Source organism: Cucumis sativus, chromosome 5 (genome assembly GCF_000004075.3).
Source record: "Cucumis sativus cultivar 9930 chromosome 5, Cucumber_9930_V3, whole genome shotgun sequence".
Lineage (NCBI taxonomy): Eukaryota > Viridiplantae > Streptophyta > Magnoliopsida > Cucurbitales > Cucurbitaceae > Cucumis > Cucumis sativus.
The window spans coordinates 9,385,692-9,404,074 of NC_026659.2; the positions used below are offsets into that span (position 1 = coordinate 9,385,692).

General features: G+C 33.3%; 1 protein-coding gene and 1 long non-coding RNA gene across 2 annotated transcripts; one reads left to right on the plus strand and one right to left on the minus strand.

The window, feature by feature from the left end:
* Positions 1-2,120: 2,120 nt before the first annotated feature.
* Positions 2,121-3,375, plus strand: LOC116404080. The gene is made up of 2 exons (XR_004217020.1): positions 2,121-2,435; positions 3,055-3,375. It is a non-coding gene; the product is annotated as an uncharacterized LOC116404080 (long non-coding RNA).
* Positions 3,376-12,095: 8,720 nt separating this feature from the next.
* On the minus strand, positions 12,096-12,930 carry LOC116404100 (calmodulin-binding protein 60 A-like). The gene is made up of 3 exons (XM_031886314.1): positions 12,665-12,930; positions 12,285-12,448; positions 12,096-12,205 (listed from the first exon to the last, which is right to left on the minus strand). Exons 1-3 carry the CDS (start codon positions 12,885-12,887, stop codon positions 12,131-12,133), a joined length of 462 nt encoding a protein of 153 aa, XP_031742174.1. The 5' UTR covers positions 12,888-12,930; the 3' UTR covers positions 12,096-12,130.
* Between the last annotated feature and the right edge of the window lie 5,453 nt (positions 12,931-18,383).

Below are 18,383 nucleotides of genomic sequence, written 5' to 3' on the forward strand. Positions count from 1 at the left end.
CAAATCATTAAGCTGTACAAACCCATTTGCCAAGCGAATTATCTTATCATTCCCAACAATGGCATGGTTAAGTGGCATGGTTAAGATGAAATCGGGGTGGGTGGGGGGAAAGGGAGATTGGAAAAGTGGGGGAATTTTAGGGAAGGGGGAAAAGAGGGAGAAATTAAAAAAAGAAAAGGTATTTTTATAAAAGAAAGTTTTTAAAAGGTAGGGGTTTTGGGAAGAGTTTTCTTGAGGAGAGAAAGGGGAAGATACAAAGAGAATATATATTTAACAATTTCTTTAAAAAAAGTTTAGGGAAATTGAAAGTAAGGGTGAAAGTTTGAAGTTTTTCAGCAACATTTAAGTTTGTTTCTAAAACTATATAGATTTTAATTACATTATTTATGTGTGTTACTAATTCTTTTAGTGACGTGGATTAAAAATGTGACACTAATAATAATTTTTTGTGACATTTTTTTTTGCTTCTTTACAAACGAACTTTTACTAACAAAAATAACTTGCGCCACTAAAACTTTGCCATTGAATCATAAATTTCTTGTAGTGAATTCAAAATGAGAAAAACAAAATAACTAATTGATCAAATAAGTAAACAAGCAAAAGAACTCCAAAATGGAGAGAATTGCACGGAGATGGAGAGTTGTGGGGGTTGAAGGTCGACGGTCGGTGGTCGGTGGTCGGTGGAGATAGAGAGTCATGGTTGTGGGTTGCAACTGGTGTAGAGATGGAGTGTTGTGGGTTAGAGTCTATGTGGTTGGCCATCCGAAAATGGAGAGAGTGTCGTGGAGATGGAGAGTCGTGGATTATGTCGACAATCGGTGGAGAGATGAAGAGTTGTGAGCCGCGGCCGATGGAGATGGAGAAAACGATGTGAAGGTTTGGTGGAGAGAAAGAGGGAGATAAAACGAGAAGGGAAGGGAGGAAAATTTTCAATAAGTTTATTTTAATAAAATAACTTTTAATAAGTTTATTTTTATATTTTTATGGAGGAGGAGGTTTTTTTATAAAAGAGTGAAAATTATTAGTTATAATAAAATGAAAAATGTATATAAAATAACAAACGTTGAAAGGGCTAGATACTTAATTTCTAACTTAATCATCATATTAGATCATAACTACATGAGCTAGCTTTTTCTACCATACATCAATTGGATTGTGAAAGTAAAGTAATTGAAAGATATACAAATTGATAAAATGCCTTGAATTTGTTACATGTGGTGCTACGAACAACAAAGTATAGAGGCACAATTTAATTTGTACTAAGAAAAGATTTTCTCCAAAACATGTGTCTTCTCTATCTCGTAGATGTAGCTATGACACTGTTAGTAAACCACAAATAGATATGTACGTCGATTTCTCCACACGTTTTTTGTAATTCGATAATTCATTGTTGATTTCTTTAACAAAATTATATTTTCAATGTGGGTGATTTTCAACTTAATCCAAAATATAAAGCCTATTTAAGGTCACGAGTCCTTGATCGAATATAATATCTTTTTATACTAATTGTGACATCAACTATCTCATTTTATACTAATTGATTTGATATTAAATTAGTAATTGGAGAGAATATGTTGCAGGTGCAGTGATTCAAGTCATAAACGTCATGATCGCTAACACATATCAGATGTCAGTTGAGCCATGTGTTTTATACTAATAAAACCTTGGTGTCGAATAATAACTCGGCAAATTAAGTAAAGGATCATGTTCTATTCAAAAAATAAATAAATAAACAATTACAATAGAGATCACTTCCAGGTTTATTGATTTAAGCGTATAGTAAAATTATGAAAAGTAAATATAACAATGTATACTTCTATTACTAGGTCTAGGTCATAATATGTATGTGTTTCTATTTGTTATATTTACAACTAAAAAAATCGGTTGAAAATGTCAAAGATATAATTTGTGTAATGGCAATTTTGTAAACTACAAATGAGATCTTCCACATTGGTAGGGCTTTAACGTGAAAGACATTTTAAGCCATAAGAGGAAGTTAAATTAGTCAAAAGAATGTGAGGTGATCAAGGAGCGTGGCAGTGTGTCATCGTGAGTCATTCGTTTTTCGATAGTATCGCCATGAATATTGTTTCATCCTCAATTCTATTTGTGGTTTTGACGAAGAGTACTTAATTTTATTTTTCTCTCTATAGTTAATTTTACTCAATCTTATTTTCTATAAAATCAAGCGCTTAACCATATATACATTTGAACCATAACAAAAAGAAGAAAAAACATAAAGAAGAAATTTAAATTGAGAAAAAATGAAATCATTTGTAATTTGCTTGATTTTCCTTAGCTTATGTGGTGGAGGATCCACATCAACCATTACGAATTCCGCTACGAATGCCAACCCCGAGGATGCTGCTCGTCAATTTTGCAACCTTGGTTGTGCCGCTTCTCTCTGCAGCCAAATTTCCACCCTGCAAAACCGAGTGAGTTAATTTCTAGTACTCTTGGAGTACCTATTTTATTCTTTTACATTGTCTGACAAGTTAATATACCTATTTTAATCTTTAAGTTTTTTTTGGTTTCTGATGTCTCATCTAAATGCTATTCTGAGAGATCTTTGCTCTGGTTTTTTTCTTTTATTAGCTTCTATAATATTGCCCCTTTCACATAGTTGTTTTGACCATATCTATGAATGTCACATTCTAGTTGAGATATTCTGCTCGACTCTCTGATTGACACTATCCTTTCTATTTTTATATAAAAAAAAAGAGATTTTAGGTTTATTGGTGTTAATTTTGATATTTCTTTTGTATTTTACGCACTAATAGTAATGTTGGCAAACATTTTCATAATGAGGATAATTCGTTGGAAAGACATTGTTTGCTTACATGCATTGAGCATGAAATGTCATTAGAGGTTATCCTAGTCATGACTAACATTCAATTAGAGTAGTATTCATATACAAACTTCTTATCTAGATCAAAACTCACAATCATTGAGAGTTTAGTATACTAAAATTTGGTTGCTTACTTTAATAATTTTCTCTAGTTTAATTGATTATCCTTCTTTTAATTGTTCTTTTTTTCTTTATGAAATTGGCAGACCTGGAAAAATCAGAGAGTTGTTATAAAGGATGTTATCAAACTTGCATGAAGTAGTGATGCTAACAAAAGGAATATGAAGTATGGTGAGAGGAGAAAAGAACCGTGATTGACTTTTCAAGATAAAAATACCATATACGAATAAGAAAACCATTGGCTTAAAAGCCTATTATTTCATTTTTAAACACATTTTTTGTTTTAATGTAAATGTAGATTCATGCTTTTGAATGTAGTTGATCATGAGCAATAAAAAAACATCATTGTTTCTCTCTTTATGCTATTCGAGAATAAAATGTTTTGTCACAATTTTTGTTTTAGTGTAGATTAAGTGTGTCTGTTTGCGGTGGAATTAGTGATTAATGGTTAATAATCTCACAAATAAATTTTATTTCGTTAATTCAAAAGTTTGTACCTAATAGTGTAAAATGCTAGGGTTTGGTTTATCGTATTATATGATCAATATCCATGCATGCATTTTATGTTGGATTTTTGTTATATATTCGTTCACTAATTTCTCTTTTGAAAATAAAACCATAAAATAATTCTCGAAACCTACACGCCTAAGATCAGTTAAACCTATCCCTCATAAGAAAAGCAGCACACTGAACCCTATGCTCCTCTAGACACCTCATGTAATTAAATATGGTGTCCACAGAGGACAACCACAACTCAGCTTTGTTGGGATCCTCTAGTGACCCATCAAACGTCTGAGGGTCATATTTCCTAAAGTCTCTCAAGTGTTTCGCCTCGCAGAAAGCTGGTTCGGTAGTATCTGTGGCTGTTGTGCAACCAATCCCTATGCAGGAGGGGCTGCTGGTGCAGGTGGAGCTGCTGGTACAGGGGGAACCACTGGTGCAAATGGAACTACTGGTGTAGGCGGAACTACGGGTGCCTGCGGGTTCTAAGCTATAGCAGTCATAAGCTCCGTGAAAAGGCTCCATGTGAGTAAATAGTGCAGCCAACTCGGTGTGAGTCACTGGTGCAGTAGGAATTTACTGTTCAGCTTGACCCTCAACAGGTTGATTACGAACTGCTCCTCTACCCCGGCCTCCACGACCTCCTCTACGAACACCTTTCTTTGGCGGCATAATTCCTATTATCCACCAACAACTCTCTTTTAATAGTCTTAATCATAAGGTACATCATACAGTCTAGTTTAACTTAGGCAAAGTCATGCAAATAAACAATACATATAAGCATAAAGCATACCTGACGAGAGGCGAAGAGTCGCATTAGCCATAGGGACACAAAACACAGACTTACATCGTTCAGTCTATAGAACCTAAAACTTAGGCTCTGATACCAACTGTAACGACCCAACTTTTCTAACTAAGTCAAAGTCGTTAAATTAACACAAAGACTTGAGTTTACACAAAGTACCAAATTCAATTAAATTTAAAAACTCAAGAAAACAAAATTTGTGTTTGGGCCCTGTTTAAAATAACCAAAACTTTCAAGAAAAAAAAACTTATGATTTTCTGATTTTTGGATACAGTTAAACCTCAAATTTTCTACACAGTCTCAAGTACGAAAACAAACAAAAACATAAATCATCAAGCGGAAGCGAATTTAAAATGTCCCCTATGGCGATCACGCTTCCTTCCGGCCACTCGTCGGTTTGCCACCTTTGTTACCTTTGCCCGAAAAGTTAAACATAAAAGGGTGAGTATAAACATACTCAGTAAGAGACCAACTATTGGTCCCGTTAGGGGAAAAATAAACTGTTAACTTCCTATCGGGGTACCTTGCACAGTCACAGTCTTGTGATCCCGTAGGATACACATAATCAGTCTAACGCCTCGAGGGACGTACATATCAGTCTAGTGTTCTGTAAAAAAACACATATCAGTCTAGTGCTTCCGAAGAATGCACAACAGGTGGTGATCCCGTAGGACACCTGCAAGGTACACTACCCTATAGATAAAGTTAACAATGTCCCCTCAGTCACAATCTAACATTTTTAATCAATCAATCAAATTCTTGCAGTTCAAGTTACCACTATTTAATTCTCTGAGTTCAACACGTTTACAGTCAATTTATGCAATCCAACACCTAGTCAACATTATTATAACGATTCTTCAATGAATAAATTTACACCCAAGCATCGCTCTTCTTACTTCAGTCAATTCAGATTAGTTCATCAATTATAGGACATTACCTATGCCCTAACATAACAACCAACAAACCATAACTTAATCAATTCTATCGTCATAACCAACCAAGTATATGTATCAATCAGTTCATTTCAGTTCAACAAAATTTCGTACAGCTAGACAGGCAATTAAATATAAGATTTTCATATCAGTCAGTCCATCCCAGTTTAGCGGGTCCATGCAGAAAATACATCTCAATTTCATCGTTGAGTCCAATAGTAGGAATCCTTACCTTGATTTTATGCAAAATCCTTGATCAAACTAATTCCAATAATCAAATCCTAAACATAAATAAATAGAATGTTAGCATCTTCAAATAATCTATCCAACTCAACCAAAAGTGAGTTGTCACTTACCACCTCAAATGGGGAGACAAATCCAACTCAACCTATTACAACCCAAGTATCCGCTCACTAACCTCAATTAGTACCTTAAGGATGAAGTGTTTCTCCAAGCAATTAGATCCAACAATATAATTTATCAATAGCCAAAAAAAATTAAATCCCCAATTCATCCTTACCAACAACAATTTTGGCAACACACGACAAGGTAAAAGTTGCAGCGTGTACGAATAAAAAAATCACACAAGCTGTAGAACCGATCCGGCGACTTCACGAATTGGGACGAACGACGACAGAGGGTCACGACAATTCGGGATGACTCGCGGCAGTACGGAACGAGGAGAAGAGATCAGACGACATGAACAGTCGGCAACCTTGCAGATGGAGTTTGGGCGTTCGGCCGGTTTCGACTTCAACGGGGAGACGACAGTTTGTGGGTTTTTAGTGTACCTCACATTCTTCGTAGGACTGAACGTATTGCAATTGGAAGCAGTTGTTGCATTAAAACATGACAGTCGTGCGACTTAAGGCCGGTCAGTTTTAAGTCATCCAAAGAGACACGACTACTAATATTTGCTGAATAACCTTCTGGAACTTTAATTTCTGACAAAGTCTTGCAAAACCGATAATTCTCTTCTTTTGACAGTGTATAACATGCCGCAGGGATATAAGTTCTATTACCAGTAAACATTGGTGCCAATTCTTGTCTAATTTTCATTTCAACCAAGTCAAGTCTAGTATTCATCTCATCCTTACTTTTTCCTGGTATATCAAGTAAGGTGCCCACTATGTTCATGCATACATTTTTTTCAATATGCATTATGTCTAAACAGTGTCGAACATGCAAGTGTTTCCAATATGGTAGTTGAAAAAAATCAGGTCTTCTTTTCCAATAGTCATTGTCACCTTCATTATGCATGATCTTCCCACACTTCTTCCCACATGAAAATATCATGTCTTTCATCTTAAGGTACATGGCCTCCCTCGACGAGGGTTGTGGAGGAATTTCATGCTCTTGCTTCCCATTAATTTTTTTTTTTTTTTGTAATCTGTATGGATGATGTCTTGGCAAATACTTCATGTGTCCCATGTATGACATTCTTTTTCCATGTTGCAATCTTATTGAAGTAGTCTCCTCTCCACATATTGGACAAGCCTTATATCCTTTCACACTAAAACCGCATAGATTACCGTATGCTGAAAAATCGTTGATGGTCCACAATAAGACAGCCCGCAGTGTGAAATATTCTTCCTTATATGCATCGAAACAACGAACTCCATCTGTCCACAACATTTGTAGGTCATCAATTAAAGGTGCTAAGTACGTATTGATATCGTATCCCGGTTGCTTTGGACCTGATATTAACATTGTCAACATCAATTGTTTTCTTCTCATACACAACCATGGTGGAAGGTTGTATATTGTAGTGATGATGGGCCAACAAATGTACATCGTCAACATATCTCCAAATGGGTTAATTCTATCAGTAAACAAACCCAAACGGAGATTTCTCGGTTCTAACCCAAAGGTTGGCCACATGTGGTCTATCAACCTCCATGATGGAGTGTCAGCCGGGTGTCTCAAAATACCATCAACTTGTCTATCTATCGCATGCCAACGCAAGTTCTTAGCATTTTCAGATCTCTTGAACATTCTTATAAATCTTGGAATTATTGGAAAGTACGACATCTGCTTAGCAACCACACCACTTTTTCCTTTTTTGAGTTCTTAGCGATATTTCACCTTGACAAACCACACTTAGGGCACTTGGTCATCTTTTCATATTCTTTTCTGTACAAGCAACAATCATTAGGGCATGCATCAATTTTTTGGTAACTCAGTCCTAGGGCACCAAGTGTTTTCTTCGCTTCGTACAAAGAACATGGAATTTCATTGTTATCAGGTAATAGATCACTTATTATGGACAACAATTCAGAGAAGCTAGTGTTAGTTCAACCATACCTAACCTTCAGGTTATACAATCTCACGAGGGCTGATAACTTTGTGAATTTCTTACATCCTGGGTATAAGGGTTTCTTCACGTCATCAAACATAGTGTCGAAGGTATTTGATGCATTACAAGATTGTTCTTGAACAGATTGAACCATATTAATTGTATATAATAAATCGTCATTTTCATCAGTTTCATCCACTGTATTTTCCATCGTGTTGGTAACGTTTATCTGAGTTCAATTCTTCACCATGCTAGAACCATACCTTGTAACTCTTATCAATTCTATTGGCATACAAATGATACCGAACTTTTGAGACATCCTTAAGTAAACGATTGCCGCAATTCAAACATGAACATCTAATTGAATTAAGACCTTTGGCATGACTCAACCCAAATTTAATGAACCTTTCGACTCCTAAATCATATTCTCTTGACATCCTATTTTGGGTCATTCATGACTTGTCCATTGTTTAGAGGTCTAAGTTGGCCTCGAAATAAACCTGATTACAAAAGAGATTATGGGCAACAACTTTTAAAACTCAAAGTTTCAGAACGGTAGATAATCCTCAAAGTACTTAATAATTTATTTCATACCATTTAGGAATTTTCTAGCTGTATTGGAAACGATTGTGGTAGGAAAAAGCGTCACACATAGACACACAAAAGTATATTTTCCAAAATAGATAATCAACATCAAAAATATATATACTAAAGAAAATATCGTAACTATATATACGAAGAAATTATTGTAGTCAACATCAAACTTAGTCCTAATAGCTGGATTTTAGCTTAGTCTTAAAAGTATACTAAAGAATACTTCATAACTCCAATGATCCTCTAAATTTCAAAACCAAATACATGAGCGGTATTGTTCCGCATTTCAATCCACCCATAATTTCTCACATCTATATATCAGAGTTCATCAAATTCTTATCTAAATATGATGCTGATTTTTCTCCTTCTAATGAAAGATCAAACTTTTGAATTTATAACAAAAATGTGCTATATGAAAAGAAATGCCCAAAATCAAATGTTCCTCGTAAACAATCATTGAGAAAGAAACATTATACTTAAGATTTAGAGAAACAAATCCACCTATTAACACTCAAATACCATGAAACATTCTCTTAAGACTTGAGTCAATTTAGACCTCCCCTATTGGATTTTGTCGACTTTGACAGTTTTAAAGACTTTGGTCGCTATTAAACGAACCACTCGAATGGCATGATGAAAACTAATGGAATTTGTTACATTAATTTAAAAGGTTGTCTCATTACCAGCTTAGTGATGGAACCATCTTGAAGGAAACTTCTGGACTGGGTTCAACAACCCCCAATTAGCATAAAACCTTTGTTATTTCAAGTTTTACACTCAATTGAAGGACAATTTCCTTTACAAACATGATGAATGATGAAGGGAATTAGTTGACAATTAATTATAACAATAGTTTGTCTTTAGTTAGCTGATTAGGGTAGGTTTGTATAAGTAGTTTGTTTTACATTGTACAAGTAATTAGACAAATTTTAGATTGTAACACAGTACACTGCCAGAAATTAAAATTCAAGAGAAATCAACAATTAGAAAACAGAAATTAGGCATAACTCAAACTCACAAAATAATCTCATGTAGTTGCAAGAACGAATTAAGGTCATATAATGAAAATTCAACGATTAATGACTGAAATTGGGAGAGAAAGAGATAAGGAAGAGAAGCTTACTGGCTAAGGGGTGACGACCGACGTCCACAATTTGAAGCTTTAGGTTGGTTGCAGAGGTTTGGAGAAGACGGGGGTAGTGGTGGCGAGGAGGAGGAGATTTGGACAGACGGGCAGGAGGGGGCAGTGGTGGTGACGGGACTTAAGATGACCGGAATAGGGAGAAACGCGGACGGAAGGAATGGGGGTAATTTAGGGGAGAACGAGCGCGGATGGGAGGAAGAAATTGGGAAAAAATTTTGGGAAAAAATTAGAAGGGGAAATTGTGTTTTTTTAAAAATACAAATATGTAATTTTAATTTTTTAAATATAAAATAATAAATTTTTTAATGGTAACATTCTATGACATTAAATAACTGTCGCGAAAAGTGTTTTTCAAAAAATTCCGTCTTTTCCCGCCAAAGACGCGAAATTTTCTATTTTGTGATAGTTTTTTATTTTCCCATTCATTTTGTGAGATATATAACTGTCATAGTAGACAAATTTTCTTCTAGTGATTATAGTTCATTTGACAACTCTACCCATGTTTTAAGTTGTAATCGTGACTTTTATCTATGTGACTTTTAATGGGCAATACTACAATCGAAAACATCATCATCGATTATACAGGCCCAAAGGCAAACAAAGTGCTTACCTTCTGAAAAATCTTCTTTTTATAGCGATACCCCTGAGAAAGTAAACAAATGAGTAACTTTTATGAGCATGATTTCACAGGAAGAACAAGTGGGAGGTAAAAAACCCAATTTTACATTGTGATACTAGTTGGGTTGAAGTTACCAGAAGGAACTGACATCATTGATATTAGATGCAGTTTCAAAAATGGTCATAATGTTAACCATGCATTGACATGAACAAAAAACAAAATCCTGAATTTCAACGACTTTGAGAATTAGTCGTTATGTTATCCATATTGTAACAATATATCAAAGCTATGAAGTTAAGAGCGTAGAAAGCACCTTTGAGTAGTACTCAATTATGACCATTTTTATAATCCTTGTCCCGGAATGCAATCCCCAAACTTTTTCATGTTTAGCTAGATCCTACAAGATAAATTGTTTCACGTTATACAAATGTTATAATTCAACCTAAAAATCATAAAGAAGATAGGATGCATGAATGAAAATATTTGGCATGATGTGCCAGCAAAATTATAGTTACTTACTATGGAGTCAAACGAAAGATATTCTTCAGGAGTCACCACCATGGTAGAATACACAATCACAAATGATAGCAAACACCTGTCACCAAGAAATAAAGAAAAAAGAAAATAATATTTTGCTTAAGATCAATTAAACATATGAACCATATATGTGAAGTTTGTATAATATTGGCAACTGACCTTAGATCATGATTAAACCTACAAAACAGACAAACATTGAAAAATAGAACACCAATAATCTCATGACAAATAAACAATAAAAAACCTGAAGGAAATTAGTTTTGAAGATCAATATATCCAAATCCTTTGTTCCAGCTAGATTGACAACTACAGTAGCTAAAAGTATCTCGAGAATCTCAGCTTTTAGCCACTCTAGTTGCATCTAGCTAGTAATTGTTTTGAAGAAATCCCTTCATGTTGAGCTAACTACAAAGGAAGAATCTAGAAGTCACTATCAAGGAAGCATACATAAACATGTTGACAAGAATCTAAGGAACCATTCCTATAAAAGTAAAACTACGAGGGTGATGTTTTTCCTACAAAGAACCATCAATATATCACAAAAACCATCAAAGAAAAAAATTCAATAAGCAAAACATTTAGGTCTTAAGTGTAAATAAAAGACAAGAAATATATAGAATTTTGAAAATGGAAAACAATTAGGGAAAATTGTAAATAAACTAAGGTAAAAGCTTAAATTTGTATCTCTTTAGATAACTTCTTGAAACTGCAAATTCTGAAGTTAGTCTCGCGACCACGTCATGATCACATAGTGTTTATATTTATTATCAATTTGAAAATTTATATTCTCAATTTGAAATCACTACTACCAAAATTGGCTTACTTGACGTTTTTAAAAGCGTCAAGTAATGGACTGCTAAGTATAGTCACATTACTATACACTAGAAAATCGTCAAGTATACATTTACTTGACATTGTATTAACGTCAAGTAATCTATCACACTTGACGCTTATTATGTGTCAAGTGAGGTTATATACATGACACCTTTTACGTGTCAAGTGAGGTTATATACATGACACCTTTTACGTGTCAAGTGAGGTTATATACATGACACCTTTTACGTGTCAAGTAGAGTCCTATACTTGACGAGTTTTGCACGTCAAGTAGGATCGTATTCTTGATATTATTTACATGTCAAGTAAGATCATATGCTTGACACTATTTACATGTCAAGTAAGATAATATACTTGATACTATTTACTCGTCAAGTAAGATAGTATACTTGACGCTATTTATCCGTCAAAGTAAAATTGTATATGTGATTTAAGTACGATAGTATACTTGACATATATTTAACATCATGTATAGCATTTATTAATATATTTAATATACAAAATGTTCCATTTTCTGTTTTTTTCATTACGTACATTCATTTCAATAAAACATATTCATCAACAAAATAAACTCTCCAACCAATAGTTACACAACAAAAAATGACCAATAATTTAGTATTATTATAACACCCCGAACTCTAAGGTATCTTACTTTTAAATTAAATTGCATTTTAATTTGAAGATTTTTTTTTTTTAGAAAAGAAGTTAAGGGAGAAAGGGGATTAGAAATGTTATAATAATAATAATACTATATATTTATTATTATTATTATTATTAGTTATTATATTAAATAAGAGAAAAGGTAAATAGAAAAAAGAAAAGAAAAGAATTTTTTTTTCCTTCCTTCTTCCTCCCGCGCGCAAACCCCCTCTGCTCCTTCTTTCAGTTTTCTTTTCTTTTCTACCCAGCCGCCGCCCACCCTCCTTTTCCTCTCTTCTTCTTCTGTTCGCCGATAGAGACTTTCTCACCAAGTAGCTGCATATACAAAACTGCATAAAATGGTTATGTGAAATTAACAACTTCGAATTATTATTATCTTTTGTCATACGTATACCTGTTTCAGGTAAGTAGAACCCTTTTGTTTATAAGTCTTCAAAAAATCATCCACATTTTTTATTTCGTTGGAGGACAAGCGTTGGAGATATGCACCATTTTTGGCAATTCCTTCTAATCGCCAGATTTTATCTCCCCTACTTGGAGGGTGGTGTTTCTTGTACCCTTATGCATCATAATAAACAGAAAACAAAAAAAGGTTTGAATATATTCACCAACTTTGATCTAAAAATATAAGGACTAAAGGGAATCTGAATGAAATACGGCCATTGGAAGGACTAAGATATATAAAAATATAAAATAAGTCTCAAAAAGGGATCTCCAGAGAATGATATTTTCACTTAAAAAGAACTTTGCATTTGAGAAAAAAAAAAGGCATACCTTCACCACGCTGATCCATCACTCTAAAAGGTTCGGAGATAGCTCCCTCAATTCTTGGAAACTTAGTTTTGATTTCGTCATCCACAAATTTCACTCCCAATCTAAACTTCTTAGTTTTGGTCCAACTTGAATTGTCACTAAAGCTCAAATCATTAAGCTGTACAAACCCATTTGCCAAGCGAATTATCTTATCATTCCCAACAATGGCATGGTTAAGTGGCATGGTTAAGATGAAATCGGGGGTGGGTGGGGGGAAAGGGAGATTGGAAAAGTGGGGGAATTTTAGGGAAGGGGAAAAGAGGGAGAAATTAAAAAAAGAAAAGGTATTTTTATAAAAGAAAGTTTTTAAAAGGTAGGGGTTTTGGGAAGAGTTTTCTTGAGGAGAGAAAGGGGAAGATACAAAGAGAATATATATTTAACAATTTCTTTAAAAAAAGTTTAGGGAAATTGAAAGTAAGGGTGAAAGTTTGAAGTTTTTCAGCAACATTTAAGTTTGTTTCTAAAACTATATAGATTTTAATTACATTATTTATGTGTGTTACTAATTCTTTTAGTGACGTGGATTAAAAATGTGACACTAATAATAATTTTTTGTGACATTTTTTTTGCTTCTTTACAAACGAACTTTTACTAACAAAAATAACTTGCGCCACTAAAACTTTGCCATTGAATCATAAATTTCTTGTAGTGAATTCAAAATGAGAAAAACAAAATAACTAATTGATCAAATAAGTAAACAAGCAAAAGAACTCCAAAATGGAGAGAATTGCACGAGATGGAGAGTTGTGGGGGTTGAAGGTCGACGGTCGGTGGTCGGTGGTCGGTGGAGATAGAGAGTCTGGTTGTGGGTTGCAACTGGTGTAGAGATGGAGTGTTGTGGGTTAGAGTCTATGTGGTTGGCCATCCGAAAATGGAGAGAGTGTCGTGGAGATGGAGAGTCGTGGATTATGTCGACAATCGGTGGAGAGATGAAGAGTTGTGAGCCGCGGCCGATGGAGATGGAGAAAACGATGTGAAGGTTTGGTGGAGAGAAAGAGGGAGATAAAACGAGAAGGGAAGGGAGGAAAATTTTCAATAAGTTTATTTTAATAAAATAACTTTTAATAAGTTTATTTTTATATTTTTATGGAGGAGGAGGTTTTTTTATAAAAGAGTGAAAATTATTAGTTATAATAAAATGAAAAATGTATATAAAATAACAAACGTTGAAAGGGCTAGATACTTAATTTCTAACTTAATCATCATATTAGATCATAACTACATGAGCTAGCTTTTTCTACCATACATCAATTGGATTGTGAAAGTAAAGTAATTGAAAGATATACAAATTGATAAAATGCCTTGAATTTGTTACATGTGGTGCTACGAACAACAAAGTATAGAGGCACAATTTAATTTGTACTAAGAAAAGATTTTCTCCAAAACATGTGTCTTCTCTATCTCGTAGATGTAGCTATGACACTGTTAGTAAACCACAAATAGATATGTACGTCGATTTCTCCACACGTTTTTTGTAATTCGATAATTCATTGTTGATTTCTTTAACAAAATTATATTTTCAATGTGGGTGATTTTCAACTTAATCCAAAATATAAAGCCTATTTAAGGTCACGAGTCCTTGATCGAATATAATATCTTTTTATACTAATTGTGACATCAACTATCTCATTTTATACTAATTGATTTGATATTAAATTAGTAATTGGAGAGAATATGTTGCAGGTGCAGTGATTCAAGTCATAAACGTCATGATCGCTAACACATATCAGATGTCAGTTGAGCCATGTGTTTTATACTAATAAAACTCTTGGTGTCGAATAATAACTCGGCAAATTAAGTAAAGGATCGTGTTCTATCGAAAATAAATAAATAAACAATTACAATAGAGATCACTTCCAGGTTTACTGATTTAAGCGTATAGTAAAATTATGAAAAGTAAATATGACAATGTATACTCCTATTACTAGGTCTAGGTCTATATATGTATGTGTTTCTATTTGTTATATTTACAACTAAAAAAAATCGGTTGAAAATGTCAAAGATATAATTTGTGTAATGGCAATTTTGTAAACTACAAATGAGATCTTCCACATTGGTAGGGCTTTAACGTGAAAGGCATTTTAAGCCATAAGAGGAAGTTAAATTAGTCAAAAAAATGTGAGGTGATCAAGGGAAGCGTGGCAGTGTGTCATCGTGAGTCATCGTTTTTCGATAGTATCGCCATGAATACTGTTTCATCCTCAATTCGATTTTGGTTTTGATAAAGAGTACTTAATTTTTTATGTAAATGTGTTGTATTTGACTTCTATTATACTCCTATTACTGATTGACTTCTCAAGATAAACATACCATATACGAATAATAAAACCATTGGCTTAAAAGCCTATTATTTCATATTTTAACACATTTTTTGTTTTGATGTAAATGTAGATTCATGCTTTTGAATGTAGTTGATTATGAGCAATAAAAAACATCATTGTTTCTCTTTTTATGCTATGCGAGAATGGAATGTTATGTCACAATTTTTGTTTTAGTGTAGATTAAGTGTGTCTGATTGCGGTGGAATTAGTGATTAATGGTTAATAATCTCACAAATAAAATTTATTTCATTAATTCGAAAATATTTCGAAGGCACCAATTATCTTTATGAAGATTTTAATGATTTACTCTCTGTCTACCTTACAATTGATAAACAAAAAGTTAATCTTAATTTGAATAAGTGTGTTGTATCGATATATTTTGTTTTGGGCAACTAAGGTTGCACCTAATCTTATAACTCCCATTTTTTTAACCAAATAAAAAAAGTATATTTTAATTTTTTACAAAAAAATTATCACATACTAAATTTTTAGCGAGGAATTATGTTATGTTTGTCAACCAGCTTGTTGAGATACACTGGTACGCCAAGTGAGTTTGTTTGCAATATTATCATCTCAAAAACACAGAAACTATATTATTATGATTCTAAGTCCAACGAATTTACGTTGTCTCATATTCCTTATCGCTCGTTTCTAGTACTTTATGAAAACAAATGAAGATATGGTTTCTATTTGATTCTTAGGAGTTCTAAAACGTTGCACTTTTAGTTTTTATATTTTGAGCTTGATTTAACTTTTAGTAATTTCCAAATTCATTGCTTTTGTTAAATATATTAATTTGTTTCTTTTTTGCCGATGAGAACCAAGCGAGAGAGGTTGTATGATACTATATGAACGTAAAGAAATGCGAATATTGGTGTGTCACGCAACCCCAAAATTTCGCTATAACCTAATTCCAAAATTAAGTTATGACATGTAAAATACTAGGGTTTGTTTTATCCTATTATATGATCCATATCCGTGCATGCATTTTATGTTTGATTTTGTTATATATTCGTTCACTAATTTCTTTTTAAAAAATAAAACCCTAAAATAAATCTCAAACCCTACACGCCTATATATCAATCGAAATGAAACTTCACTACAAGAAAAACTCTCTACTACGACAATTATTTTTTATATCGCAAAATCTAGGGAGGAAAAAAAATTGTCACAAAAGGTGAAAAACGCATTTTTGGCGGGATAATGCAAATATTTCGGATAATACTTTTTTTTACAGTTATTTGATTTCATAGAAGATACATGAAAATTAATATTAAGGTTAATTAAGATGTTTCCTCAAATCAATATTTTTCCCAAATCAAAAAGGACTCACACGAAGAAGCCATCTCAAAATGCGAAGAAGGCCATCTCCGGAGGACGCCCGATCCATCACCGCCACTGGTCCTCGTGTCCAAATCTTTGTGATTGCATCTTCAACTTTCGCTCCGATGATAAAATGGACTTCGAATTGTCGAGCCTTCACTCTGCTTGCAAAAATTGAAATTCTTTCAAGTTTATAATATTTGTTCTCTCTTTGTTTCTATGTGTTTAATTAATAACAGGAATCTGCAAAAATTGGGATTCTTTCAGGTTTATAATATCTTCTTTCTCTTTGTTTCTATGTGTTTAATTAATAACAAGAATCTGAAAATAATTGGTGAAATTAATTACAGTTGGTGATGCATGAAGTGAGCAATTCATTGATGGAGAGAATGAAGATGGAAATGCAGAAATTGTTCCAACTTTCGATTGAAGAGAAGAAAAAGCTATGACAGAGAGAAGGGGATGTGGAAGGGTTTGGACAAGCTTTCGTTACAAGTGGAAACATAAATTGAATTGGTGTGATATTTTCTTCATTGCTACATCACCTTTAAAGTTCAGGAATCCTCGATTGTTTCAAAATCTCCCTCTCTCTTTGAGGTTCGATAATTTCTTACATTACAAAACTTTTTAAATGATTCTCAAACTGATAAAAATCCTAGAGATTGAACTTTGAACTCATAAATGCATGTTTTTATAGATATCATTTCCATTCTTTTCTAATTACGTCATATTACATAACATATTGACACACACACTGTACCTAAAGTAAAGTCCAAAAAACTCTCACCTTTTTATTTGAGGCAGCTAATAGTTGTTGTTATATATATATTGCACAATAATAATAATTAAAACTATGAATAACGTAGAGGAAAAATCGTGGCCTTCATATTTTGCAAATAAAAAAATCCAAAGATTAGGTAGGAATTCATTGAAAAAAAAAAGGTGGATATAGGTATTGGACCCATATATTTTGTTTTTCAATATCAAATCTATCCTATTAAAGACAAGTAGAAAGAGTACTCAATTATAAGAAATGCAATAAAAGGTTGAGAACCATTAGGTGTATAATCTAGATTCAAAGGTTGGGAGCCATTAGGTGCATAATCTAGATTCAAATAAGTCTAAGCATGTGTTACCTACAGTAGTATATATATAATGTGTTCAAATAATTTATGGCTAATTAGAGGAAGTTTTTATAGCATTGAAGTGAGGTACTAAATAAGTTAAGGTGAGAGAGAGACAACTGTCAAAGGAGTGGGGGAGGGGGAGGGGGAGGGGGTAGGAATGAAAGAAAGTCACATGAATATTTCCAACAGTTTTTATGGAAATTAAACTCCGTTGGTTTGCATTATCTAGATTATTTTGGTGATCTTGAAACCATAGGAAAGGTGAGTCATGCTCTCTACATGTTAAAATTTTCACACCTTGCACGGTTCTGACAAATCTTATATTCATGAAGTTCTTGAATCAACTTGTTTCTATGCACACTAATCTCACTGGTTTCTTTGCAATTTTATAAGAACACTTAATTTTTTTATATTTAAGTACTTTTTTACATACTTGGTGTGAATCACTCCAAAACTCAACATCTTATTAAATTATTGATGGAACCAAAAAACCATGGTCGCAACTCCACGACTTTAGTCCTTTTTCTTTTAGTTGCTTATTACAGTTTTACTGTGGAAACCAAAATTTGATGTCTCTTGAATAAATATAAAACGATTCTCATTTTTTATTCATGCTACTTCACTTTCTAGGAATGGAAGATAAAAAAGAGAATTTGAGTTTTCTATCTCAAGGATATAATTCTTTTCTTTGTTTTTACACTATTAAGATTTTTAGTTAATTTCAATTGACGAAGAAAGATAGAAGGTGAATTTGCTTTCTTAGTGTCGGATTTAGACTCAACTTTTCCTTTACCTCTCCCTCTGGGCTCTTATGTGTCTTAAGCTAACCTTTCTATTTTGTTATTAGCTAGCTGAGCTTATTTCAATAGTTATCAAATAAGAAGTATAATTGTTAAAAAATTAGTACTT

What these genes read in the sequence shown, in the direction of transcription:
- LOC116404100 (XM_031886314.1), bottom strand. Translation starts at nt 12,887, where the DNA reads ATGCCACTTAACCATGCCATTGTTGGGAATGATAAGATAATTCGCTTG. An exon ending in GATGGATCAGCGTGGTGAAG is followed by an intron (nt 12,449 to 12,664) that starts GTATGCCTTTTT and finishes ATGATGCATAAG; the next exon opens with GGTACAAGAAACACCACCCT. An exon ending in GTTCTACTTACCTGAAACAG is followed by an intron (nt 12,206 to 12,284) that starts GTATACGTATGA and finishes TTGTATATGCAG; the next exon opens with CTACTTGGTGAGAAAGTCTC.